Source organism: Passer montanus, unplaced genomic scaffold (genome assembly GCF_014805655.1).
Source record: "Passer montanus isolate IOZ18808 unplaced genomic scaffold, ASM1480565v1 scaffold261, whole genome shotgun sequence".
Lineage (NCBI taxonomy): Eukaryota > Metazoa > Chordata > Aves > Passeriformes > Passeridae > Passer > Passer montanus.
In genome coordinates, this window is record NW_024367273.1 from 12,502 (window position 1) to 40,337 (window position 27,836).

The following is a 27,836-nucleotide window of genomic DNA, read 5'->3' on the forward strand; positions in this document are numbered from 1 at the left end:
CCACTTTTCTATAGCAAACGATATTCATGGCTCTGTCAAGTCTTTGTTGTTCTTCTCCAAGTTCATGAATTGAGCAGGACCTTGGCTGAGCAGCAGTCAGTGTCATCAATTAATAACATTTTCTGAATCTGACGGCTTCTCCTGTCACTTCCTTATGTCCAATTCCCTGGACCTATCTCTGATCAGATTTACAGCATCTGTTTGTAAAGACATTTTCCTCTTGTTCCTGAGGAAGGACTGGGACACAGGATAAGCAGAATTAGGAGGCACCACAACGGTCCACTTCTCCCTGTATCTGCAGCCTCTCACCTAGCTCCAAAAGCATTGCAGCAGGAGCTCCACCCCATATGCAGCAGGTGACTGGGGAGAGGGATCCATCATTTTCACTGGGCTGAATCTTGGTGTTTCTGAGCTTCACTGAGCTAAGTGTTGGTGCTTCGGTTTTTTGTAGGTTCTGAATCTTTGTATTTTGGAGGCTGTTTTGGCTGAAACTTGTTGTTTTGGGAGTTTTTGATCTGTGTCTTGATGTTTGGAGGATTCTTGGGTTGAAGCTTGGTGTTTTGGAGGTACTTAGAGACACAAGATGCCCAATGACTTCCTGAGATGATCTGGGACAAGGAGGAACCTGCAGCCCAAGGTGCTCTCTTTTTGATTTTTCCCCCTGCGCATCAGTATTTTCCATTCCCAGGGCACAGCCAGATGGAGGAGGAGGAAAATCCTTGGACATCCTGCACGAGGAGGGGCTGCAAACCCAGCCCAGGGAGCTGCGGGGAGCAAAGAGCGCCCCTGAGCCAGGAAGGCGGCCGGAGATCCAGGCAGAGCTCAGAGCTGGTGGAGAAGCTTCATGGCAGGGAGAAGCTCCACAAGTGCTTGGAATGTGGGAAGGTCTTCAGCCATAGCTCCAGCCTGATCCAGCACCAGATGATCCACAGTGGAGAAAAACCCTATGAGTGTGAGAAATGTGGGAAGAGCTTCAGCCGGAGCTCCCAGCTCAGGGAACACCAGCGCATGCATACTGTGGAAAAGCCCTATGAGTGTGGGGAATGTGGGAAGAGCTTCTGATGGATATCTGGTCTGATCCAGCACCAGGTGATCCACACAGGGGAATGGCCCTACACCTGCTTGGAATGTGGGAAGAGCTATGGGTGGAGCTCTGCCCTGAGAAAACACCACCAGCTCATCCACACTGGGGAGAAACCCTACAAATGTCCCCAGTGTGGGAAGAGGTTTCAGACCAGCTCCCATGTCCTAGAACATGAGCGGATTCACACAGAGGAGAGGCCCTTCCGCTGCCCCGACTGCGGGAAGGGCTTCAAGCACAGCTCCTCCCTCACCAAGCACCGGCGCATCCACACCGGGGAGAGGCCCTACGAGTGTGGGGAGTGTGGGATGAGCTTCTCCAGGAGCTCTAACTTGACCCAACATCAATGGAGGCGCCACTAAGGGAAGCCCTGTGAGTGCCCCGAGTGCAGGAAGAGCTTCGTGTGCTGCTCCAGCTCCATCCCCCATGGGAGGATCCGCGTTGGATGATCCCTAGTGACCCCCGTTGGGCAGAGCCCTGGTGATCTGTGGTCCTGGTGATCTGTGGTCCTGGTGATCTGTGTTGGGATGAGAACATCCTAGGTGGCTCCACATCTTCCTGGTTCTCTGTGGGCACCTGTATGAATGCAGGAGCAGGAGCATCCATCAGGACACAGACCAACAGCGGGAATTCCTTGGGGACAATTTGATTTGTTGACTTTCAACCCCAGGAAATCTTTTGCGTTCAATCCTATCTTCTGGCATCAATGAATGCTGAATGGTCTTGGAGATCTTTTCCAACCTCAGGCATTCCAAGAGTTTGATTTCCTGTGTCCCAAGGGCAACTTCCACAGCCAAACAGTGATGAACTGGGGAAAAGACCAAGATTTTGGAGACTCTGGTATGGAAACCACCAAAAAAGGTTCTTCCCTCCCACCCAAGTTCTTGGAACCTCAGCTGGCATGGACACATAAATACTTTTCTTTTGGCCTTGATTTGGTTTTCATTTATCTTCGTCCCTTTAAAATATCCAATATTGGGGTAAAAATAAAGACATTGAACTAAGACATGGTTGGGGGACATGGGGGGATGTAAACATTGAGGACACATGGACATGGAGGGGGATGGGGCCATTTGTAGGGACATGGGGGACACAGGCACAGATGGAGATGTGGGGGTCAATGACAGGGATGGAAACATGGTGGGGAGACAGCCATGGGTGAGGACATTGTGGGACATGGCCAGTGACAAGTGGGGACATGGCCATGGCCGGTGCCATGGGGGGAACTTGCAGGGGATGTGGGGGATGCTGGGTTTGAGGGAGTTGAGGGTTCCTGGGAGGGACTTGGGGCTTGCTGAGGCCTTTGGGGATCCCAGGCCGAGCAGCTCCGGCTGTGCTGGGAGACCCTGGGGAGGTTCTGGGGCAGCTGCTCAAGGACCCCCTGACCTGGAGCCCCAGCTGGGCATTGGGCTTCTGGAAGGGAATGAACGTCCTTGTCCCCAGGAGGGAAATCCCAGCACCCCCAGGGTGTCAGGGGCAGCTGAGAGGCCACAGCAGAGAGGGGAAAGCCAGACAGAGCTGTCCCCCTCCAAAATTGCACCCCTGAAATCCTAAAACTCAGGGATTCCTCCCAGGAAAAAGCTTCCAGGAAGGGGCTGAATTGAGGGAAAGGGGGGATGTGACCCCCAGACTGAGCAGGAGAGACCTGGATCCCCCACAGCCAAGCACAGGGATGAGAGGTTGAGCTGGAGGCATGATGGGAAAGGGGTGGGAGAGCAGGGGAAAAGAGGATTCAGAGCAGGAGAGGGATGGGACCCCCAAATTGAGTTGGGAGTGGTCCTTGGGTTGGGGGGATGATGGGAGAGGGGAGGGAAAGGTGGGGATGAGATAGAAAAAAGGGCTGTTCCATGGATATCCCTTAGTGTCCCCATCACTTGATCCCTGGAGTGATTCCCTGGGGATGTGGGGGGAATGGATCTGCAAGAGGCCCTTCCGCTGCCCCGACTGCGGGAAGGGCTTCAAGCACAGCTCCTCCCTCACCAAGCACCGGCGCATCCACACCGGGGAGAGGCCCTACGAGTGTGGGGAGTGTGGGATGAGCTTCTCCAGGAGCTCTAACTTGACCCAACATCAATGGAGGCGCCACTAAGGGAAGCCCTGTGAGTGCCCCGAGTGCAGGAAGAGCTTCGTGTGCTGCTCCAGCTCCATCCCCCATGGGAGGATCCGCGTTGGATGATCCCTAGTGACCCCCGTTGGGCAGAGCCCTGGTGATCTGTGGTCCTGGTGATCTGTGGTCCTGGTGATCTGTGTTGGGATGAGAACATCCTAGGTGGCTCCACATCTTCCTGGTTCTCTGTGGGCACCTGTATGAATGCAGGAGCAGGAGCATCCATCAGGACACAGACCAACAGCGGGAATTCCTTGGGGACAATTTGATTTGTTGACTTTCAACCCCAGGAAATCTTTTGCGTTCAATCCTATCTTCTGGCATCAATGAATGCTGAATGGTCTTGGAGATCTTTTCCAACCTCAGGCATTCCAAGAGTTTGATTTCCTGTGTCCCAAGGGCAACTTCCACAGCCAAACAGTGATGAACTGGGGAAAAGACCAAGATTTTGGAGACTCTGGTATGGAAACCACCAAAAAAGGTTCTTCCCTCCCACCCAAGTTCTTGGAACCTCAGCTGGCATGGACACATAAATACGTTTCTTTTGGCCTTGATTTGGTTTTCATTTATCTTCGTCCCTTTAAAATATCCAATATTGGGGTAAAAATAAAGACATTGAACTAAGACATGGTTGGGGGACATGGGGGGATGTAAACATTGAGGACACATGGACATGGAGGGGGATGGGGCCATTTGTAGGGACATGGGGGACACAGGCACAGATGGAGATGTGGGGGTCAATGACAGGGATGGAAACATGGTGGGGAGACAGCCATGGGTGAGGACATGGTGGGACATGGCCAGTGACAAGTGGGGACATGGCCATGGCCGGTGCCATGGGGGGAACTTGCAGGGGATGTGGGGGATGCTGGGTTTGAGGGAGTTGAGGGTTTCTGGGAGGGACTTGGGGCTTGCTGAGGCCTTTGGGGATCCCAGGCCGAGCGGCTCTGGCTGTGCTGGGAGACCCTGGGGGAGGTTCTGGGGCAGCTGCGCAACGACCACCTGACCTGGAGCCCCAGCCGGGCATTGGGCTTCTGGAAGGGAATGAACGTCCTTGTCCCCAGGAGGGAAATCCCAGCACCCCCAGGGTGTCAGGGGCAGCTGAGAGGCCACAGCAGAGAGGGGAAAGCCAGACAGAGCTGTCCCCCTCCAAAATTGCACCCCTGAAATCCTAAAACTCAGGGATTCCTCCCAGGAAAAAGCTTCCAGGAAGGGGCTGAATTGAGGGAAAGGGGGGATGTGACCCCCAGACTGAGCAGGAGAGACCTGGAACCCTCAAAACCAAGCACAGGGGATGTGGTGGGGTTGGGGAAATGATGGGGTAGGGGCAGAAGGGTGGGAGAAAGGAGGGGTCTTGGAATCCCAACGTGAGTGGGAGAGGGATGGGGTCCCCAAATTGAGTTGGAGGTGTCTGTGGGTGTGGGGAATGAGGGGAGATCGGAGGGAAATTTGGCATGGGACAGAAAAAGGGTAGTTTCTTGGGGATCTCTTTGTGTCCCCATCCCTCAATTCCTGGAGTGATTCCCTAGGGCTCTCAGGGGCCATGGTGGAGTTCCACACAATGCCCCCTGCCCATCCCAACAGGGTTCATGGGGGATTCTCCCCAACCAAAAGCCAGTCCTGTGGTGTCTGTGGGGCAAAGGAGGGTGGGAAAGGGATGTCTGGGGTGGGCAGGGAGAAGGAGCGAGTTGAAGAAGAGGGAGAGAGGACGAAGAGGGGAAAAGGAGGAGCAGGAACAGGTCTAGGAAGAGGAGGAGCAACAGGAGAACCACACAGTTCCCCCGTCTGCCCACTGAGTCCTCAGCTCCCCCTGATCCCAGCAGCATGGATCCCTGCCCACATCCTGCAGGTAAGCAGGGCAGGGAGCTCATCCCACATCTCTCAGGGAGTGTCCAGGAGGGCTTTTTGCAAGGGAGAGGATGTTTGCATCTCACAGGTCCTGAAAACCGAGCCACAAATGCCCCTTGCGGGGATCTTAAAGAATCCACATGGTGATCGCCTGGTACGGGGGGTGGGTGTGACAGTGACATTGGTTTTGGAGCTCACTGGGAGTGAGGAGAGCTGCAAGGAGCAATCCCGGACCTGGGATCCCCTGACAGCCCAGAGGGGTAGGGGAGGCTGAAGATGAGCAGGTCTGGGCCAATCCAGTGGTGAATGTGGTGGGGACTTGTGGAGCCGGATTTGGGCAGTGGGACCATCAAACCCAAGGTGCTAACACGTTGTTTTTCTCTCAAGCGAGGATTTGTCAATTCCAAACTTTGTCTGGATGGAGGTGGAGGAGGGTGTAAGAAGGAGGAAGATGACCTGGGACACTGAGGCGGGTGAGGAGGAAGTCACTGCCCTTTCACCCTCTCTCCAGCTCCATCTCCCAGCCCAGCATGGTCCCGGGTTGCAGGACAGCCTCACTACCAATGCTGTCCTGCCAGGGATGGACTGGGGGAAATCTCCTTGCCCTTCTCTCTGGCATGGAGGCAAAGCCCATCCTCTCCATGTCCACCTTCCTTCCTCTCCCCATTCTGTCCTTCATCCATCCACATTCCTTTCCCTTCTCATTCCTCTCTTGTTCCTTCTTGTTCCTTCCTCTCCTGCCTTTTCCTTTTCCCTTCTCCCTGTCTCTTCCTCTCCTTGTCCTTCCTACCCCAGGCACTGAGCTGTGGACAGAGACCAGGGAGAACAAACCCCTGCCTCAGAACCTCGTGGAAGAGGCCATTTGGAACGGCTCCAGGGCACAGGAATCCAATGGGGAGGAAAAGCCCCAGAGATCCCACACGAGGAGGGGCTGCAAAGCCAGCCCGGGGAGCTGTGAGGAGGTAAAACCCTCCCTGTGCCGGAAAGGTGGATGGAGATCTGGCCATGTCTTGGAGCTGATGAAGCAGCCTCAGGCCAGGGAGAAGCCCCACGAATGCTTGGAATGTGGGAAGGGCTTCAGGTGGAGGTCAAGCTATTCCTGGTGCATTCAAAGACAGCTGGATGCAGAGATCCATGGGGATGCAGAGATGCTCTCCAGGCCCCCGCAGGAGCCACGCTGGAGCACAGCGGTGCCTGAGAGGAGGCTGTGGCCCCGTGGCCAGAGGGGCCCCGCTGGAGCAGCCTGTCCTGGCAGGACTGAGCCCGGGGCACAGTGACCCACGCTGCAGCAGCTGGAGGGGGCTGTGCCCATGGCATGGACTCGGGCTGGAGAAGTTCCTGCACAAGTCTGCGGTGGGAGAGAGCCCAGGCTGCAGCAGGGGAACGACTCCTGTCCCTGAGCAGAGGGAGAAGCCCCGGGGATGAACTGAGCACGGCCCCATTCCCTGTCTGCGGCCCTGCCGGGGCAGGAGGTGCAGCGGGAAGGAGGGAGCCGTGCGGAAAGATGGATTTAAGGGTCTTCACTTACTTCTCATTATCCTGCTCTGAGATTTTGGAGTTCTCTACCAGAAATCTCTCCCCTCCCCCACTCATTCACAGGGGATTTGGGGCGGTTTTCCCTTTTTGGGGAAAATCAAAGAGATGCACCGATGCTCCTGATTAAGGGGCAGAAGAAGCGAGGCTGCAGGGCTCGTTTCCTTCGGGTTTGTCTTAAAAGCAGGTTCCTTTTTGTCTGTATTTCCCCATCAGTGTCTCCCTCTGCCCACTGGGCGTTGATGTTGCTGGTCCTTATCTCTGTGCGTATCTTTTGGGCTATTCCCAGTCTGTTGAGCTGTTGAAGTCATCTCTGTTGAGTGGTATAACACTGTGTAAAAAAAGACTTTAAAACTCCTTTCCCCAAGGCCAAAGCAAATTAAGCATGAGTAGAGAATTTTTTTTAAAATTAAACTTGAAATTATTCCTTTTAAAAATATGTTAATAAATGACACAATGATTGCTGAAGCAGTCAGAATTGCTTTTGCCCCCTGTTAGGTGGCATGGTGTCTCCAGAAGATATTGGAGCCTTCCTGCTCAGGGCATTTCAGTGCCAGGCTCCAAGCCTCAGTTCCCATGAAAACTGTGTCTGCACAATTCTGCAGACAGTGAGGCCACTCTCTGGCCACTAGGTTGAACATTTTAGCACAAGAATTCCTTTGGCTCAGCCCTGTTTAACATTCATTTACATTTTATTTTCCCTGTCTAGGAGGGCCATGGAGGGAGCCTCAATTTATCTGCTTTTTAACATTTGAAAATTCTTCTTTTCTTCAGCTTTCCATCCTTCTGGTTTCCTGACTGGCAAGATAGGAGGGTTGTAGGGAGACATCTCTGGCTCCAAAAGCCCTGCCTTTAGCAGAGACTCAATAACTGGCTGTGTAAGCCTTTCCTAAGCTTTCTTGGAATAGGGAATTGTTAAAGTAATTCATTAAGTTTTGCAGTATTAATTTGCATTCACACATTTGCCATTAAATCCCTCCCCAGAAATTATAATCACAATTAGGAGTAATAAAATGTCATACTTTTTGAACCCGTACATGTACTAATAGTGGTTGAAGAAAACAGATTCTGTGGAACTGGTCTGTGGAACAGTTGGGTATATGAAGTGCCCCATATAACATCTGCTGCATTTTCTGTGGAGTTGCCCTGTTAAAAAACTGGTGAGAATTCTCAGAAGTTCTCCGTCCTGCTCTTGAAGAAGTTCCCTGACCTGTTTTTTTCCCATACGCCTGTCGGGATTGCTGCGATGGGCTGGCTGCTGTGGCTGCCTGCAGCTGTGACCGGGCGGTGCCTTGAGGAATGTCTGCCCGCGCCCGTCTCCGCCTGCCCGGGCCCAGCCTCAGCCTTCAGCGCCGTCCCGGGGGTGCGGAGAGGAACGCCCGGGCCGGCCGCGCCGCCTGCAGCGGCTCTGGAGCAGCCGAGCCCTGGGAGCGCTCCCTCCTGCCCGGGATCGGGATCCGCCCGGGCCCGCGCAGCCCCGGTATCGTTTGGGCTCCGCTCCGCCGGGATCTCCGCTCGGGCTGGTTCCCCCTGGCCCTGCGCCCGCACCCGCAGCCAGCGGGAGCATGTCCCGCCCCGCCGGTGTCCCCGCCGCGCTTGCGGAACGTGGCAAAGCCCTCCCAGCTGCGGCTCCCGGGTTTCGCGTCTCTGCTGCGCCGCTGGGTACTCGGCCCCCGCGCCTCGCCTGGGCTGGCCCGGCCCTGGCTGGCTCAGCCCTCGCCACCCGTGCGCTTTCCCCGGACAGCTGCGGCTGGCTTTTGTCACCGTGAGCACCACTGGACCCGCACTGTCCGTGACCGCCGCCGGCACCGAGCATGCCGCCGCCACCCCGTGTGCTCTGTTCCGCCCGGCCTGGCCCCGCTCGCCCCGCTCCTGCAGCCGCCGAGCATCCCCCGGACGGCCGCTGGCCGCCCGCCGCTGCCGCTTCCGCGGCTGCCCCGGCCACTGCCGCGGCCCCTGTCGCCCTCATGGTCACCCCCGCTGCCTCTGCTGCCGCCCCGGCTGCTGTGTGCTGCCCAGCGCCGCTGCCAGAGGCTGCCCTCCCTCATCTCTCGGTCCTGCAATCTCTGCACCCTCCCCCATCAGTCTCTCACTGCCGCCTCCCCCCCTGCCGTGAGTGTACTCGATCTGGGACTACAAGCCCGTTCATAGACGACACCGCTCTTTTCCTCCCCACCGAGGGAACGGGTTAGTTTCAGCTTTCCTGGGACTGGTTGAGGGATGTCTGCATCAGAGGACCCTGGAGATTCTAGGGGTTCTGGGGATTCTGAAGACTCAAGGGACCCCAGGGAACCCTGACATGATGTTAAATCGTCCTGTTCCTTTTCAGTGGGAGGAATTCCCTCCCTGGGCAGCCGCTGCCGGCCCATCACTGCCTCGGCATGGTCGGAAGGCAGCTCCCCCTCAGGGCTTGCTCCTCCTCCGCCACCCGCACCGACAGCTTTCCTGGGACAGCTTTCCTGGGACCGGTAGAGGCGCCCGTGGAGACCCTAAGGGTGATGACGACCCCCCCCCCCCTCTGTGTTCTCAGTGTTCTTAATTTTGACCTGTCTCACCAAAAGCTGAAGCACCACAAGGTCGGTCTGGAGGTTGTCCTGGTCTCTGGCCAGCAGATCACAGGTGAGGATTCCCAGGTGCCTTGGTCCTCCTCTCGTCCGGGCTGTGCTCAAGGTGATTTGTTTTGGCAAGGGTCAGGTTGCTCTTCCCTGGATTTTTCTGTCTGGTGGTGTGCTTCTTCGTGGGTTGGATTCCAGCGTCTGGTGGTTTGGCTGCTTGCCATCGGCTCACCTCTTGGGTCGCCCCTTCGTGCCACCTGGGTTGCCAGTTCTCAGGATTTTCTCCTGGTGGGGAGCCCACCCAGGGACACCAGTTCTCGGGATCTCCTCTGGTCTGGTCTGGTTGGGAAGATCCTGAGGTGTGTCTTTGTTAAAAGTCTCTTTTCCCCAACCCGTCAACTGAAGAAGGAGTTGAGAAGTCTTTGGTTCACGTTCTCAAGGTTGTTTATTATTTCTTTATCTCAAACATTTTCTGTCTGGCCTGCCAAGGTCTGTTCTGCAGGTCTGTCCGAGGCACACTCCCGCCTCTCTGGCTGGTGCTATCTTTTATACTAAAAACTACGTATACTATGTTTATAATTATGTTCCAATACCTATCACCTATGTTAGACAGTGACTTTCTGCTCTAAACCAATCTGTGAATGCCAACATCACCCTGAACATGGATGCCAGGGAGAAGAAAGAAGAAGGACAGGGCACCGGGGCCGGGCAGCGGCCGGGGCGTCCCGCAGCCTCCTGGGGGCCGGGGGCTACTGGCGGCCCTGCCCGGGGCTGCTGGGGTCAGGCAGCGCCCGGCGCTGAGCCCCGGCTGCCCCACAGCCCCGGCCCGGCCCCGCAGCTCCCCACAGGCCCCCAGCCCGTGCTCCCGGTGCCGCAGCTCTGCGCCCGCTGCTGCCGCTGCCCAGCACAGAGAAACCCCCTGACATCCTCACCTCCTTGTTTGCCTCTCCTGGAAACCGGGGATAGAAAGGACCTGTAATTGGTCCTGGATCACCTGGCAAATTTTGAGGATACGATGGTGCTGAATAACATCCCAATCCTCGCAATTCATTCTTTTCCTTTTCTTTTCCGCCATCCTTTTTCATACCACATAGATACCTCCTGCTGCTTCTTGCCTTAACCATATTGCTGCACTCTCACATTCACCCAATCCCTTTCCAGCACACCAACTCCATCCATCCCCTGTTGTCCAAATCCCTTCTCCACTTCCCTTATTGACCCCCTGGGTGTCCATGTCCTACACTACCTCTGGGAGAATGTGCGAACTACTTCAATATTATCCACTTTTTTATCACATGCGATAATAATGGCTCTGTTAAGTCTTTGTTCTTTTTCTGGAGGGTCAGGAATTTAGTAGGACCTTGGCTGAGCAGGAGTCCATGTCAAATAATAACATTTTCTGAAACTGATGGTTTCTCCTGTCACTTCCTTATCTACAAGTCTGTTGCTCTATCTCAAAGGACATTCACACCATTTTTTTGTAGACAGTTGCATCTCATTATTTTCAACACGATGGGAAAGGGGGGGAGAAGCTATAAAAGGGCATTTAGGACACCAAAATTGTGAGAGAGAGGGGAGGGTCAGCCCTAAAGTGAGCCAAAGGGAAGCTGGGATTTAGAGGGATGATGGAAAAGGGATAGGAGAGGTGGATAACAGGAGGGGGGACAGCAGGAAAGGGGTTCCATGGAGGTCACTTTGTGTCCCCATCATTCAATCTCTGGAGCAATTCTCCAGGGCTGTGGGAGGGGATGGAGCCGCACTGGGGATGAAGAATCGTGTTTCCTGGACTGTCAGGGTCCACTCCGGCTAGCTACAGACCCTTGCCCACACGATCCTTCAGAGACGAAGGTGAAAGATTAGAGAAGCATTCTCCTCCAGGTGGGAAACGTTGTCCTTTATTCCAAGACACACATCAGGTGGACAAACCCATGGGAGGAAAGAGGGCGTTCCCTGGCAGCAGAGAGCTTTTATACCCCCCGGAATGGGGACAGAGGGAGAGGTCCACAGCCAATGGAACACCACTGAGGAGTGGCTAGAGGAGGGGTAACCCAGGGGAGAGACCACCAGGTGGTACTGGGACAGGTGAGCGAAACACCATGTGATAGCAAAAAGGGGTAACAAACCACATGATGTAACATAAGCTATACAGTGCAATATAAAACTATTCTGTGCAAATTCCCAATCACCCAGTGCAAGAGAACAACTAAACTGGTGCACCACAACAGGGGGGTTCCCCAAACCCCTTGTCCATCCTTGGGGAGCTCCTTGGGGCGGTTTCCCCCACGCAGCAGCCGGTGATGCTTTAGCTGTGGGGCAGAGGGGGGTGGGAAAGGGGTATCTGGGTTGGTCACAGAGGAGGAGGGGAGGGGGAGAGTAAAGGAGGAGCAGGAAGAGAAGCAGAAGGAGAAGCACAAGTTTCCATCCTGCTGGTGACTAGGGAGGGGGAGCTCACCCCAAATGTATCAGGGAGTCCTCCAGACGAGTTCTACTGGGGGAAGTGTTTGGACTTTGCAGATTCCAGAATCAAGACCCAAATATCTTTGTGGTCCCTGGGAGGCCTTGTGGTTTTGGGGGCGGAAAGTTTGGATCTTGCAGGACTCAAAAGCTGAATCACAGATTCCACTTTGGGGTGATATTTGGGGATCCACAAGATTATCACTAGGTACTGGCGGGAGGAGCACATCAGTCTTGAGGCCCCTCAGGAGAGTGGTGGAGGGGAACTGCAAGACCCATGGAGTGGTGAGAGTGGAGAGGGACAATCCCATGGCTGTTGGACCCACAGCATCCTGAAGGGTGGAGGAGAAGATTCTGGAGTTGGGGGACCCTTGGGAGACACGGAACCCTCTAATAGGGAGTCAGGGCAGAAAGGATCATTGGGACTCTCAAATAGCCTGGGTCATCTGTAAGCAAGACCTCAGAATAGAGGAGCCACAGGAGCCCCATGAGCCAAGGGAAGGGAAAGCCCAAAACCCAGAGTGGAGAAACAAGAGAGGTAAATCTCCTGTAAGGATTTCTTTGGGGGCTGAACCTTTGCGTTTTGGAGATTTTTATGGACACAAAATATCTGGTCACTTCCTGAGAGGAACTTGGGCAGGAGATACCCCAGCCTAAGGTGCTGACCTATTGTTCCTCCTCCCAGACCAGGATTTGTCATTCCCAAGCATTGAGCCAATGGAGGAGAAGGAAGAGCCCCAGAGATGCCGCACGAGGAGGGGCTGCAAACCCAGCCCAGAGAGCTGCAAGAAGGAAAGACCACCTCTGTGCCAGAAAGGTGGCCCGAGGTCCAGCCGGAGCTCAGAGCTGGTGGAGAAGGCTCACAAGTGCTTGGAATGTGGGAAGGGCTTCAGCCGGAACTCGCACTTGGTCCGGCACCAGATGATCCACACTGGGGAACAGGTGGAACGACCCTGCAAGTGTGGGGAATGTGGGAAGTCCTTCAGAGACAGCTCCAACCTGCTCCAGCACATGAGGATCCACACTGGGGAACGGCCCTATGAGTGTTTTTTGTGTAAGAAGACCTTCAGACAGAGCTGCAGCTTGATGGGACACCACAGGATCCACACTGGGGAAAAGCCCTATGAGTGCTTGGATTGTGGGAAGAGCTTCGGGTGGAACTCCGACCTGATCCGGCACCAGAGGACCCACACTGGCGAGAGGCCCTACGAGTGTTCCGAGTGTGGGAAGAGGTTTCGGAGCAAGTCCCATGTCCTCCTGCATCAGCGGACTCACACAGACGAGAGGCCCTTCCGCTGCCCCGACTGCGGGAAGGGCTTCAACCGCAACTCCTACCTCACCATCCACCGGCGCATCCACACCGGGGAGAGGCCCTACGAGTGTGGGGAGTGTGGGAAGAACTTCTGCAGCAGTTCTGCCTTGACCCAACACCAACGAAGGCACCACTAAGGGAAGCCCTGCGAGTGGCCCAAGTGCAGGAAGGGCTTCATACACTGCTCCTACTACATCCCCTTTGGAGACTCGGGCGCCTGCCAGTGGGGCTGTAACACCTCAACTCTGGAGGGGTAGAAACAAGCAAAGAGAAACACCCCTCTGAGGTTACACCCCTCCCTCTCACAGGCCTCTGTAGACACATGTAATGTGTTAAATTTCATTGGTTTATCCAGTTGACATTACCCCTGTTCAGCCCCTTTTCACCATATTTATATCCCCCTAGAATGTTCTTCCCTCACCTCATCCCCATTGGCCCCAGTTTGCTGCAGTGTTCCATTCCTCTTATCCCATTGGTTCCCCTCGTTTGCTGCCCTTCCTCTGCACTACTTTTCCCTGCTTCCATTGGTTCTTGACCTTCAAATCCACCCCTTGTTCCGTATTTAACCCTTGACCCTGCTGGGTCTTTGTGTTTGACCCTGCTGGGCCCTCTTCCTGGCAGTAAAGGGCTTTTGGATCTCCAAAGAAAGACCTTTCCTTCCCTCCTTCACCAGCTCCTTTAGCAAGTGTGCCCCGGGCCTTGAAAGCCCAGGTTGCTCTCTGGGACTCGTTGAAGCGTGCTGCTTCAGTCTCCCACTGGAGGATCCACAGTGGATGATCCCCAGTGACTCCTGTTGGGAAGAGCTCTGGTGATCCTCGTTCTGCATGATCCCCATTGGGTGGGGGGAAGGTGTTAGAGAGATTTCTTTCCCTTCTCCTTGTCCTGCTGTGATTTGGTTGGTAGTAAATTCACTCCCTGTACCCTGGCTGGGTCTGTTTTGCCATGCTGGTGCTCAGGGTGGGATCTCTCCCAGTCTTTCTCTGCACTCCTGGCCCTTTCCTTGTATTTCTTCTCCCTGTGCCATTGCAGAGGGCAAGGACAGAGCAGTTTTGGTGGCTCCCAGCTTCCAGGCAGGACCAGCCCAGCTCTGGGGTTCCGAGGGGCTTGTGGGGCTCCCCTGTTTGTGGGACATCCCCGCTGGAGGAGGGTGTCCCCCCTTGCTGCAGCCCCAGCCCTCAGACAGCGCTCAGCCAAGCAGAGAACACTCTCAGATGTGGCCTCATTTCTGGGCACACCTGAGCCCCTGGACAAGTTCATACCCATCGTGGGGTTCACCTGAGTTCCTGAATATCTGGAAGCCCATTTTTAAAGCTGTTTTGAGTTTGCACAGCCTGTTTTTTGTAGTGGGGGTGCTCCAGGGGTGGGTTCTGAGAGAAGCTACTAGAAGCTTCCTCCATGTCCAGTAGAGCAATTCCCTGGTGGTTCCAAAGATGGAGGTGCTGGATGCAGAGATCCCTCCCAAAGTCCCTGGAGATCTCTTGAGGGTTTCTTGCAGAACAATGGACATGTGCACAAGCCAGCCTTCATCAAGACTGAGTAGAAGTTTGCAGTGGCCTTGAGGACATGGAAGAGGAAGAGCCTACTCAGAAGTAAACAAGTCCAGGATGTAAGGCAGGACATGAAGACAGAGCTAAAAGCCACAGCAGAGCACACGAAGAAAGAAAACTAACCAATTAGCTGACAGCTTGAGACGTGTGCACAGATAGACTTAACCAATCATGTATTAGTTTAGGGCACGTGAACAGTAGAACATGATATAAATGTAACCTATTTGAGCAATCAATTTGCTTCATTTGATCGCATTGATCATGGTGTGATGTCTCATTTTTGGCCCTCCACAGAGATCCATGGGAATGCAGAGATCCTCACACTCCCAGCGCTTCTCACTTCATTCCCTGCCCCTGCCAGTGCTCTCCATCTGTCCCCTGTCCAGTCCCTTCCAGTTCTCATCCAGACCATCCAAGTCCCCATCTATTCTGCTCAGTTTACTCCCAGTCCCTAGGATTCCCTCCCAGTAAATTTCCAGTCCCTTACCAGTTCATTCTCATTCCTTCTCAGTTCACTTAGATCTGCCCCTGCCCTCTCAGTGCTCCCCAGCCTGCTCCACTCACTCTTGGTGCCACCCCATTCCATTCCCAGTTCCTCTCAGTGCCACAACAGCCCTACACCCTCTTTCTCCTCATACCCCCCATGTCTCCCTGCTCTTTTCCAGTGCCCCCCAGCATGCCCACCTCACTGATGCCTGAAGCTCCCAGGCCAGCCCCAGCTGCCTACTCTGCTCTGTGATGGATTTTCACCTTGCACAGGTGCAGCTGAGGTGGTTCCAGCACCAGCAGGAGCTCTTGGGGCACATGCTGGCCCCTAATGTGATCCCCAAAGGGGACTGGACCCACCAGCTCCTGGTGCTGCTGGAAATCTCCCCTGGTGTGGGGTCACCTCCACTTGCCAGTGTGGACACCCTGGGGGAGCATTCCCTGGTTTTTAGGAGACACAAGAAGCTTCACTCAAAAAGCTGTTAGACCCCACTGGCTCCTTCCCCTGTTCCTATGTCTGTTCCTATGTCCCTGAGCCACTCCTTGTTGGGCAGGCCAAGGAAACCAGACCCGTCCCCTGGAGTGGTGGCCCAGGCCGAGGTGGGGAGGGGGTCAAAGGTGGGGGGACAGCCCAAGTGGCCCAGACCCAGCCCATGGGGTGGGGTCTTTGTTCTCACGACTCACCCCCACCAGGCTGCCAGTGTCTCAGCAATAAGAGTGGCCAAATGCTGCACCCCTGTGGGGGCTGGGGGTGAGAAAGCCATCTCAGGAATGCCCTGGGAAAGCACCATTGTCTAAGTCAGGAGAAATTAATTCCTTTCCCATGGTTCCAATGCTGTACTTTGTTGGGAACTCACCATACCGGAACAAATATAACACGCTGCCTGCGAAAAGTCCTCAGAAAAAGCTGGTGGAGCACAGTGATCTGTCAGCTTGTGGAAAACCTGCTGTCTCAGGTCGCTGTGAAAACTCACAGATGTCTGGTGGTCGTCGCTGCGGCCTCGGGGAGATGTCTTCCTTCAATGAAAGCTTCACTCTCAAAGGGTTGGCTCAGAACGGCGCTTATTTCCCAAATATGGCTGCTTGCAGAACTTTCGGTTTTCAGGAGACGCTCTCCAGGACAAAGGAGGCAGAGTCCAGAGTCCCTGTTCCGAGATGCCAACTGCTGGGGTCGGGATTTTCATCTGTGCAACCCTGGCTAGATGTTTCTCTTCACCAGATAGAAGGAGGGCAGCTCGAGTCCTGGATAATTTCAACTGATTTATTGCAGGGTCCAAAAGGGATAGGAAAACACGGAGGATAGGCTGAGGGACAGCAGGGACGGATAACAACCAGCAGAAGGACACCAGGGCGAGTGCCACATCTTTGGGGAAAAGTTACAGGTTTTGTGCACAGCTACATGTCAAAGGGGATAGGAGGGGAAAAGTTTTTACAGGAGTAACTAGTGAAAGATACCAAGGGTACAGGATGAGCTGGATGTGAAAGGGAGTACAGCATTTGAACCATGGGAAAGGAATGAATTTCCCCTGACAGACAATGGTGCTTTCCCAGGGCATTCCTGACATGGCTTTCTCACCTCCGACCCCCACAGCATCTCCATTGTTGGAGGCACCACGGATTGACTCTGTGGGACATGAAGGAAGCTTCCAGCAGCTTCTCTCAAAACCCAGCCCTGAACCCTCCCTGCTAACAAAACCAGGACTTGCATACCCAAAATAGCTTCAGAAATGGGGTCTGAGATGTCCAGGAGCTCAGGTTAAGCCAAAATGGGGATAAAGATTTTGAGGGGCTCAGGTGTGCTCAAAAATGAGGCCACATCTGAGGGTGTTCTCTGATGGGCTGAGCGCTGCCTGAGGGCTTGGGCTGCAGCACGGGGGGACACGCTCCTTCAATGGTGATGTCCCACAAACAGGGGAGCTCTACAAACCCCTTTGAACACCCAGGGCTCAGCTGACTCTGCCTGGAAGCTGGGAGCCACAAAAACTGCTTTGTCCCTGCCCTCTGCAACTGCACAGGGAGAGGAAACACAAAGGAGAGGCCCAGGAGCTGAGAGAAGGAAAAGGAGAGGTCCCGCCCTGAGCCCTGGTACAGGCAAAACAGACCCAGCCAGGGTACAGAGAGTGAATTTACTACCAACCTGTTGATTACAGGACCAATCAGGTCTGCCTGTGTCAGAATAGAGTATTAAAAGGAATGGGTTCCTAATAAAATTGTTATTAGCCTTCTGACCCAGAGTTTGTGCCACTTATTACCCGTTCCTGACTCAATGGTGACAGTGGCCAAAGCCTCCCAGGGTTCTGGGCACTGCAGGGGCTACAAGGCCACAAGGCCGGGGCTGCCCCGTGCCCATTCCACTCTGTCCCTCTCTTGTTGGGTGCCGGGTGTGGCACTTTGTGACACGGGCCCGTGTCAGGGCCCTCGGTGATGTGGGACATTGTGGGGCTGTAATGAATGAGAGTGTTTGAGATTGCTTAAAAATCAGTGGCAAGGGCATGAGCAAAAGTCAGGTTTAATGTTTAGCAACAAAGCACAAGTTCATTGGCAAGATTCACTCTACTGCCTATACGACAGCTAAGGCACAACAAGGGAAAACAAGCAACAAAAAAGCCAAACAAAATCCAGACAACCAAACCAGAAATGCACTGAGAACTCTCTTAAGAGAGTGAGTGGGTGTGTGTTGTGTTAGGTGCATGGTAGAAAAGACAGTGCAGGCAGGGATTAAAAGGAACACAGCCTAAAAACAACACTGAGCAGCACTTTAATTTCTACTTTAATTTATAATTTGACTTATACCTTAGGGCTAGCAATTCAACAGAGCAATAACACTTAGCATTTAACCTAACTTACAGCTGTAACTTCCACATTCTACTTAGCAACTTAACAGAAAAACAACACTTAACTTCTAACTTATGTTTAACAACTTAGCAAAAGAACAACACTTGGCAGCATTTAAGTAAGTTCATAACTATAACTGAACCTTGCTACAGGCTAACTTAGATATCCAAGGTACTTACACATCTAAGAAAGCAGTATTTCTCCCAGATTTCCTATAGCATATGTGCAGGGGCATGCACACAAACAGAAACAGTCAGTGAAAGCAAGGTACCTGTGAAAAATTCCCCTCAAAGGTCGGTGAAATCCTCCCTTCAGATGCTTTTGCATCTCCTGCTGGGTGAAGGATGGGGCTTTGAGGAGTGAGGGTATCAGCCCAGGACATGCCGTGTTTTGGTGATCCTGCAGGCAGAGCAAACCCGAGGGTTTGATGGCTCGGAGATGCTCCCTCAGAGGGAGATTGCTGGTCACAGCCCATGGTGGCCCAGGAGAGCTCAAAAGGTCTCCTTTTGGATCACTATGATAGGGTCAGAAGAGAGTGGGCTTCAGTCACAACGATGTTTCATCCCAGCCACAGTTTGGCTTGGCACTGCCTCTAAAAGTGTGAGAAAGGAATGTTGTGCCATTTAGGCAAGAGGAATATTTTCCAAGGATGGCCATAAGGAAAACAGGAGCCTTTTAGCAATTCCTGGGAGCAGACATCATTTCTGATAAGCTTGGAAAGAGCAAAACCCAGATACTGTTTCCAAGGACGAGACCAAACAAACATTTCTCAGGTCACACTGCAGCCTGGGAATGAGGAGGGGGCAATGCAGAACCACAGTGGGATCTCAGGGGTGTCCATGGGTGACACTGCCCTGATGTAAGCCACCCGCCAAAGCCACTCTGTCCCTGCTCCCCGCAGCTGCACAGGGGAGAGAAAATTTAACCAAGAGTTCCTGGACTGGGATAAGACTGGGAGAGATCCCTCATCAAAAGTGGCATGGGCATCAGAGACCCAGCCTGGGCACAGGGAGGGAATTTGTTACCAACCAAATCACGGCAGTACAAGAAGAAGGGAAAGATATTTCTCCAACACCTTCACCTCACCCAACAGGGATCACCCGGAATGGGGTCACCAGGGCTCTGCCCAACAGGGGTCACTGGGGATCATCCAACGCGGATCCTCCCATGGGGGATGGAGCTGGAGCAGCACATGAAGCTCTTCCTGCACTCGGGGCACTCACAGGGCTCCCCTTAGTGGTGCCTCCGTTGGTGTTGGGTCAAGTGAGAGCTCTGTGAGAAGCTCTTCCCAAACTCAGGGCCTCTGCCTGGTGTGGATGCGCTGGTGCCTGATGAGGTGGAAGCTGCGGTTGAAGCCCTTCCCACATTCCAAGCACCTGTAGGGCCGTTCCCTGGTGTGGGTTGTTTGGTGGCGAATGAGGTTGGAGCTCTGGCTGAAGCTCTTCCCACACTCCCCACATTCATAGGGTCGCTCCCCAGTGTGGATCATCTGGTGCTTAATGAGGTCAGAGCTTGTGCTGAAGCTCTTCCCACATTCTGAGCACTCATATGGCCATTCATGTTTGCCAGTGTGGATCTTCTGGTGGCTGATGAGGTGGGAGCTCCGCCTGAAGTTCTTCCCACATTCCCCACATTTGTAAGGCTGTTCCCCAGTATGGATCTTGAGGTGTGTGTTGAGGTTGGAGATGCGGTTGAAGCTCTTCCCACATTCCTCACACTTACAGGGCCATTCCCCAGTGTGGATGTTCTGGTGCTGGATCAGGTCAGAGCTTGTGCTGAAGCCCTTCACACACTCCAAGCACTTGTAGGGCTTCTCCCTGGCGTGGATGCACTGATGGCTGACAAGGTGGGAGTTGCGGGTGAAGCCCTTCCCACAGTCAGGGCAGTGGAAGGGCCTCTCCTCTGTGTGTGTTGGCTGATGTTGGAGGAGTTTTGTGGTGCTCCGAAACCTCTTCCCACACTCAGGACACTCATAGGGCTTCTCCCCGGTGTGGATGCGCCGGTGGACGTTCAGGCTGGAGCTGCGCCTAAAGCTCTTCCCACACTCCGAGCACTTGTAGGGCCGCTCCCCAGTGTGGCAGCGCAGGTGCCTGATGAGGTGGGAGTTGCGATTGAAACGCTTCCCACATTCCAAGCACTCATAGGGCCGTTCCCCAGGGTGGATTGTCTGGTGCTGAACCAGTCTGGAGCTCTGGCTGAAGCTTTTCCCACATTCCCTACATTCATAGGGCTGCTCCCCAGTGTGGATCTTGTGGTGCTTGTTGAGGTCAGAGTTCCACCTGAAGCTCTTCCCACATTCCAAGCACTCATAGGGCTTTTCCCCGCTGTGGATCACCTGGTGCCAAGTCAGGTGGGAGCTCTGTCTGAAGCTCTTCCCACATTCCTTGCAGGTGTAGGGCCGTTCCTCAGTGTGGATCACCTGGTGCCGGATCAGGTTGGAGCTCTGGCTGAAGCCCTTCCCACATTCCAAGCACTTGTGGAGCTTCTCCCCACCATGAGGCTTCTCCACCAGCTCTGAGCTCTGGCTGGATCTCTGGACGCCTTCCTGGCTCAGGGGGGCTCTTTCCTCCCCGCAGCTCCCTGGGCTGGGTTTGCAGCCCCTCCTCGTGCAGGATCTCCAGGGCTTTTCTTCCTCTTCCATCCAGCCACAGCTTGGGACAAATCCTGGTTTGGGGGAGAAACAAGGGCTGAGTGCCTTGGGATGGGGGTTTCTCCTGACCAAAGACCATCTCAGGAAGTTATCAGGCATGTTGTGTCTCTAAAACTCTTCAAACTACCAAGATTCAGCCCAAAATACCCTGCCAGGAGTTCCCCCTCTGTAATCTTCACACTTTGGTGTTTCGCGAGTCCCCCTTCCTGGGCTGACGGGGGTCCCGTGGGTCCTGCTGTCCCCCCTCCAGGATCTTGCTTAGGGATGATCCGAGGATCCCACAACCCCCAACCCGCGCTCTGCCGGCAGCAACCACCTGCGCCCCTCCCCATTCCCCAAGGAAAAACCCCCATTATCCACCAAGGGGCATTTGCGTTTAGCTTTGGGCTCCTCCAAGCTCCAAATACCCACAACCCCAGAAAACCCGCCAGGAACCCCCGCCATATCTGGGGGGAGCCTCCCCTCCCTGCTCACCTGCGGGGGGACTGGGGGAGATGCTCCAGGGGCCAAAGCGCTGCGGACACAGCGGGCGCCGGAATCGAGAATTCCCTCCTCTTCCTCTTCCTCTTCCTCTTCCTCTTCCTCTTCCTCTTCCTCTTCCTCTTCCTCTTCCTCTTCCTCTTCCTCTTCCTCTTCCTCTTCCTCTTCTGTTTCCTGCTCCTCCTCTTCCTCTCTCCCTCTTCTTTGTCCCGCTCTTCCCATGTCTCTTTCTCTGCCGGTCCTCGCGCTCCTCCTAACGCCGCCTCAGCGGGGCTGGGGGGACACGGGACCCCCAAAATCAGTTTGGGGACAGAGTGGGGGGTCCTGGCCAGGCCCGAGGCCACGGGGAGGGGCTGCAGCCGGCAGCGGCTCGGGAGCTCTGCGGGCAGAGAAAAGGGGGTGACACCGGGCTGGGGGCCCCGGGGGGAGCACACACTCTCCGGGGGAGGGGGGACACGACCCCCGGGACCCCCCCTTCACCTTCTTGCACAGGGAGAAGCCGAGCCCCAGCTCCAGGAAAACGAACCCCAACACAGAGCCCTGATCCCCGTCAGCATCTTGGGGCAGCTTTCGGTGGCTGCTCGTGGCAGGATCCCGGAAACGGCCACGGCTGCCCAGGAGGGTCCCACGGAATGTGACAGGCTGGGATGGACTGGGCAGACTGGGACACCAGGACATACCAGGACCAGGACCCAGCGGGACCAGATTTGGGGCAGCAGGGATCGTACTGGGATATACTGGGACCGCATTGAAGGCTACTGGGAGCATGCTGATGGCAACTGGCTGCTGTTGGGATATACTGGGCATGACTGGGATCATACTGGGTCTGACTGGAATCATACTGTGGGTGACTGGAACTATAGTAGTGGAGGAAAAGCGCAATTGGAAAAATGCAGGAGCAACTGGAATCACACTGGGAGCAACTGGCCCATGCTGGGGTAATAGTGGGACTGAGAGTGTCGTACCTGGAGTGACGGAAATAATACTGGGAGTATCTGTGTGTGACTGGGATCATACTGGGATTAAATCAGACTCATACTGGGAGTGTCTGGAAGTTACTGGGATCATACTGGGGGTGACTGGACTCATACTGGGATCATGACTGGAGTAACTGGGACCATGATATGGGAAAATGCCATTCTAGGAGTGACTGGGTTCATACTGGAAGTGACTGGGGTCGTACTGGACTGCTACTGGGAGGGACTGAGATTGGAAGGAACCATACAGGGCCTGACTGGGAGAAACTGGGACCATGTTGGGGGCAACTGGGATCTTGCTGGGAGTGACTGGGAACATAAAAGCTTGAATGGAGTTTCCATCCTGTGACATTCCTGGGGAACAGCAGGGGCAGAACCACTGGCAGCACCTTCAGGACACGGCTGAGGGCTGGGGGGCTCCTGCCCTAACTTCATTTTCTCTCCCCAATTCAAGTCATCCCCTCCCATTCAAATCCCCTCCATTTACATTTTCTCCCCACAATAAAAGTTCCCTCGCCCCAATTAAACTTTTCTCCCCGATTTGGTTCTGAGCCCCCTCCCCACCTCCAGCTCCTCCCAGCAGGACCCGGCTGGGACCTTCTGGAAACAGGAGTAGAAAGAGTTTAAAAATTCATCATTATTGTCTTGGTTTCTGGACGATTTCCCTATGGCTTTCCTGCAGAAAGCCCCTTCTTTCCGGGTGATGGCTGAGGGGTCCTCTCAAGCTCCATCCCCTTTCCAGTCCCTTTTCCAGCTCTTTTCCTCAGCTGACCCAGACCTGCAGATTTTGGAGGGTGGGAGGGGTCGCTCTGCTCGGGAGTCTTGGAGGTGCCCCCAGGGAGGCTTCGAGGCCCCAGCACAGTTCCCTCTGGCCCCTTGGAGCATTTGGAATCTCCAGCTCTCAGCCAGCACTGTCCATGGGATTCAATCCCCCCCTGCAGGGTTTTCCCCCAGACCAGCTTTATTTCCAGAGGGTTTTGTGCTTTCCCTTTGAGCCAGGGCCTGATGGCACTGGAGCAGCAGCAGGTGAGGAGGTAAATAGAGAATGAACATGGGATTATAGAAAAAGAAAAAAAAGTTAAACGTATCTGATATAAAATAAAAAAAAAAAAATATATATATAATTATAATATAATATGACATAATATAATTGTGAAAAATAAAAAGTAACGGCAGAACTTTTTCTGCTGGGACTTTGGATTTCTTGTCCGTGTTTCAAGCTGATTCCGAGCCAGAAACCAATGGCTGGGAGAAACATTGCTGCTGAAGGGCCTCTTATTGCCAAAACTGAAGTGTCGAGTACCAAGTAACACCTTGAGATTACAGAAGTCCCAGCACCCACGTTGGATTCCCTCGTTTCAAGGTGACAGCTCAGCTCCACACGGGTTCGGTCCCTGCCCTGTTCAGCGGTCCCTCCCCACCCGTGCGGTCACTCCAGGGCTCACCCTGAGGTGCGGGGCAGGTTCGTGCCGGGCAGGAGCGGCACAAGGAGCCGGGCAGGAGCGGGGGCTCGATCCCGTCCGGAGGAAGAGGAGGAAGAAGAGGAGGCTGGGGCTGCCTGCAGTGTCCGATCCCCGGGGAGCCTTTGATGCCAATTTCGTGTTACAGCCCCGCTCTGAGGTCGTGGCTGATGATCTCGTGATTGATGCCTTGGGGCGGATTCCAGCGAAAGGACTCAGAAGGACTGGTTTGGATAAAAAAAGCTCAGCCTCGCCGAGCTTTGCAGCCGAGGAAATCCCATTTGGGGGAGTTTTGCTCTTTGTTCATGACGTGGTTTGAACGCAGCAGAGAGCAGAGCCAGGAAACGTAATTTGTGCAAGTTGTTGTGCAGCGACAGCAGTTCCCACATCCTCCCCCGCTGGCTCCCGCATGAGCCACCTGGCCCCCACATCCCCACCTGAGCATCTCTCCTGCCCCCAGGTCAGAGTTTGGGGGTTTCTCCCTGACAGAGCCACTGCGAAGCCGAGCCGCAGTCCTGAGGAAGGATTCTGTTGCCACTGATCACCCCACAATCTCCCGGTTGCTCCCTGGGGTCCATCTGAAACCTGACTTTCCCCCGGGCGTCCCTCGGGGGACAGTGGGGTGTCCCCCTTGGCCCCCAGTGCTCACCGGTGCCTGTCCACGCAGCAGCCGTTCAGCCACGTCCACCCCCAAAACCTCACACAGGCACCCCAAGCACGCTCCCAATTGCCGCCCCCTTCCGCCCCAGGACTCCCAAACTCTCTCCCAATCCCTTCCCAGCCCCACCAGGGCTCACCACGACGTCTTCCAGTTCCTTCCCAGCATAAACATCCTCATTCCGAACCCCACTTTTGCATCCCATATGTCATTCTAGCCCCTCCAGGCTCATTCAAATCCCTCCCAGTTACACTCAGCACCCCCCAAACTTCCTTCCCAATTCCCACCATGACCCCTGGAACCCCATCCCACCCTCCCCAACATCCTTCAAACTCCTTCTCAACCCTTCCAGACCCCTGAGCCCCTCTCCCAGTTTAAGCCAGGTTTCGTCTCCCTCAAACTCCCTTAAACTCCTTCTCAAACTCCCTCCCAGTTGCTCCCAGCACAACCCAATCCCCCTCCCAGCACCCCCAGTGCCCCCCCTGTGCCTCAGTGCTGGTTCAGGGGTACTCCAGGCTGACGTGCTCCACCTGGCAGCTGCAGGTGACCCCACACTGGGGGCAGTTTCCAGCAGCACCAGCAGCTGGTGGCTCCAGTCCCCACTGGGAACCACATCGGTGGCCAGCACAGAGAGCTCCTGCTGGCCCTGGAACCACCTCAGCTGGATGTGGGCAGGGTAGAAATCCATCACGGAGCAGAGCAGGCGGCCGGGGCTGGGCTGGGAGCCCGAGGGCACCAGCGAGATGGACACGGTGGGATGGGCACTGGGAGAGAGCAGGGACACACTGGGAGCAGCTGGGGGGAACTGGGAGAGTCGGGGGACGGGTGGTGTGGCATTCAGAATGAGTGGGAGTGCACTGCGAGAACTGGGGAGCACTGAGACCGAGGGTGAAGGTCTCAAAGTGAAATGAGGTCTGAGAATGGACTGGCGGTGTACTGGGAATGAGATGAGAGGGACTGGGAGGGAGTTTGTGGACGCTGGGAGGAACTGGGAATGACGCGCGCGGCACTGGGAGGCCGAGCCCGGAGCGGGGCACTCGGCGCTGCGGGTCTGCCTGGCAACGGATGAGTCATCAGAGACACGCATCCTGATTGGCTGATGGGCGGCAGTACCACGCACGGCTGAGATGGACACGCCGGGGGCACTGGGAGAGACTGGGATGGACTGGGAATGGAGTGGGAGAGCCACGGGAGCCACTGGGACAGACAAGAGGCCGCAGGGATGGGCACAAGGAAGGCTGAGGGCTCTGGGACGATTCCCAGGGAAGTTTTGAGGTGACATGCTCGGGCCCCTCTCTGTGCCCCAGGAGCAGCGGGCACGGGCAGGACAATCCAGGAGCAAAGCGCCCGACACCCCAAACTGCCCGAGCCCTGCACCCCTGCCCTCCCCCAAACGATTTCAGGCCTGAGCCAGAGCCAGCAGCCAGCCCTTTGTCATCTCAGCCACCCGTGGCTGTCACCCCCTGCTGCTCCTGGTGTCTTTCCGGGTGACAAATGGGACAAAAACTCCCAGAGAAACCCAAACCCCCAGCAGTGCCCGGCTCTGATGTGAGTCCATCCCACCAGCAGCAGCCCGCTCACCCTGCTGCAGCCCCGGAGGTCAGTCTGCCACAAGGTGAGTCCTGCCTTGTCCGCGGGGCTCACACGGGGTCACAGCCTCCTCTTAGGCACCCCCCTGTGCCAGGGGGCTGCTCCAGGGACCGTGGGGGGATCTCTGCATCCAGAACCTCCGTCTTTAGAACCACCAGGGATTGGCTCTGTTGGACACTGAGGACGCTTCCAGCAGCTTCTCAGAGCCCACCCCACTACCATAACCAATCCATACAAACCCAATACATCCCAAAAAATGGGGTCCCAAATATCCAAGAGCCCAGATGCACCCCCGAATGGGGATGGAGATGTCCAGGGGCTCAGGTGTTCCCAAAGTGAGGCCCCAGCTGAGGTTGTTCTCTGCTTGGCTGAGCGCTGCCTGAGGGCTGGGGCTGCAGCAAGGGGGGACACCCTCCTCCGGCAGGGGGGAGCCCCACAAGCCCCTCAGAACTCCTGGGGCTGGGCTGGTCTTGCCTGGACGTGAATGGACACCAAAACTGCTCTGTCCCTGCCCTCTGCAGCTGCACAGGGAGAGGAAACACAAGGAAAGGCCCAGGAGCTGAGAAGGAACAGGAGAGATCCCACCCTGAGCACCAGCAAGGGCACAACAGACCCAGCCTGGGTGCAGGGAGTGAATTTATTGCCAACCAAATCACAGCAGCACAAGGAGAAGAAATCTCTCCAACAACTTCCTCCCACCCACTGGAGATCACCCAGAACAGGGATCACCAGGGGGTCACTGGGGATCATCCAGTGTGGATCCTCCATGTGGGGTGGAGCTGGAGCCGCGCACCAAGCTCTTCCTGCACTCGGGGCACTCGTAGGGCCTCTCCCCGCTGTGGAGACGCCACTTCAGGAGGGTGGAGTTGTGCTTGAAGCTCTTCCCGCAGTCAGGGCAGCAGAAAGGCCTCTCCTTGGTGTGAATGCGCTGATGCAGGAGGAGACGGGATGGCCTCAGGAACCTCTTCCCACACTCAGGACACTCGAAGGGCCTCTCCCCAGTGTGCAACATCTGGTGCTCCCTCAGGCTGGAGCTCCGCCCAAAGGTCTTCCCACATTCCAGGCAGGTGTGGGGTCTTTCCCCAGTGTGGATCTTGCTGTGGCTGATGAGGTTGTAGCTCTTTCTGAAGCCCTTCCCACATTCCCCACACTTGTAGGGCTTTTCCCCTGTGTGGATAACCTGGTGCTCCCTCAGACGGGAGCTGTACTTGAAACCCTTCCCACATTCCAAGCACTCGTGGGGCTTCTCCTTGCCATGAGGCTTCTCCACCAGCTCTGAGCTCTGCCTGGATCTCTGGCCGCCTTCCTGGCTCAGGGGGGCTCTTTGCTCCCTGCAGCTCCCTGGGCTGGGTTTGCAGCCCCTCCTTGTGGGGGATCTCTGGGGCTTTTCATTCTCCATCCACCCAAGGCTTGGGAACAACAAATCCTGGTTTGGGGAAAAAACAAAGGGTGAGAACCTTGGGCTGCAGGTTCCTCCTGCAGAGGATATTTCTGGAAGTCTTCAGGGGTTCTGGGTACATAAAAATCTGCGAAGCATTATGATTCAGCTCCCAAAATAACCCTCATAGGATATCAGCCCCTCTTGTCTCTCCAATCTGGGGTTTGGTGGTTTCTTTTCCTTGAGCTGATGGGAGTCCTGAGGCTCCTGAGGTTCCCCCTCTCTGGGGTCTTGCTTACAGATGACCCAGGGGATTTTGAGGGTCCCATGGGTCTCTTCTCCCCTGATTCTCTGCTCCAGGATTTCAGGGGTCCCCACACTCCAGGCCCTTCCCTCCCCCCTTCAGGCTGCTGGATCTCACCCAACTCTGGAATCACCCCTCTCCTCTCAACTTTTCCCACTCCAGGGGTCTTGAGGTTCCACTCCACTGCTCTTCTGGAGAGGTCCTCATGAGTGATGTCCTCCCCCCACCAGTACCTGGTGATTGCCATGAGGACCCCTAAATATCCCCCAAAGGGGGATCTGAGACTCAGCTTTGGGGTCCTTCAAGATCCAAATATTGCCCCAGAAAAAACAAATCCTCCCAGGGACCACAAAGATATTTGGGTCTTGATTCTGGAATCTGCAAAGTCCAAACACTTCCCCCAGTAGAACTCGTCTGGAGGACTCCCTGATACATTTGGGGTGAGCTCCCCCTCCCTAGTCACCAGCAGGATGGAAACTTGTGCTCCTCTTCCTGCTCTTCCTTCTCCTCTCTTCCTCTGTGCCCACCCCAAATCCCCCTTTCCCACCCCTCTCTGCCCCACAGCTGCCACAGCACCGTGG

General features: G+C 55.2%; 3 protein-coding genes across 3 annotated transcripts; 1 reads left to right on the forward strand and 2 right to left on the reverse strand.

Annotated features, from left to right (window-relative positions):
* Positions 1-233: 233 nt before the first annotated feature.
* On the forward strand, positions 234-14,692 carry LOC120503618 (zinc finger protein 345-like). Its single transcript, XM_039712297.1, is given in 5 exon segments — positions 234-1,521; positions 3,006-3,109; positions 7,907-8,231; positions 8,366-8,756; positions 12,264-14,692. Coding segments are annotated over 5 exon segments (2,502 nt in total). The 5' UTR covers positions 234-603; the 3' UTR covers positions 13,028-14,692.
* Positions 13,148-27,620, reverse strand: LOC120503619 (zinc finger protein 345-like). The gene is made up of 3 exons (XM_039712298.1): positions 26,314-27,620; positions 24,537-24,747; positions 13,148-20,516 (listed from the first exon to the last, which is right to left on the reverse strand). Exons 1-3 carry the CDS (start codon positions 26,970-26,972, stop codon positions 19,053-19,055), a joined length of 2,334 nt encoding a protein of 777 aa, XP_039568232.1. The 5' UTR covers positions 26,973-27,620; the 3' UTR covers positions 13,148-19,052.
* On the reverse strand, positions 24,384-26,298 carry LOC120503616. Its single transcript, XM_039712294.1, is given in 2 exon segments — positions 24,384-24,545; positions 24,548-26,298. Coding segments are annotated over 2 exon segments (780 nt in total). The 5' UTR covers positions 25,266-26,298; the 3' UTR covers positions 24,384-24,483.
* Positions 27,621-27,836: the final 216 nt, after the last annotated feature.

Bases quoted from the DNA above. Each gene is read 5' to 3' on its own strand.
- LOC120503619 (XM_039712298.1), bottom strand. From the start codon at position 26,972: ATGGAGAATGAAAAGCCCCAGAGATCCCCCACAAGGAGGGGCTGCAAA. The intron at 24,748-26,313 runs GTGACCCCCTGG...GCTCTCTCCCAG, and splicing joins TCCACACTGGATGATCCCCA to TGCCCATCCCACCGTGTCCA. The intron at 20,517-24,536 runs GTGGGGTCACCT...GAAGAGTTTTAG, and splicing joins TGCTGGAAACTGCCCCCAGT to AGACACAACATGCCTGATAA.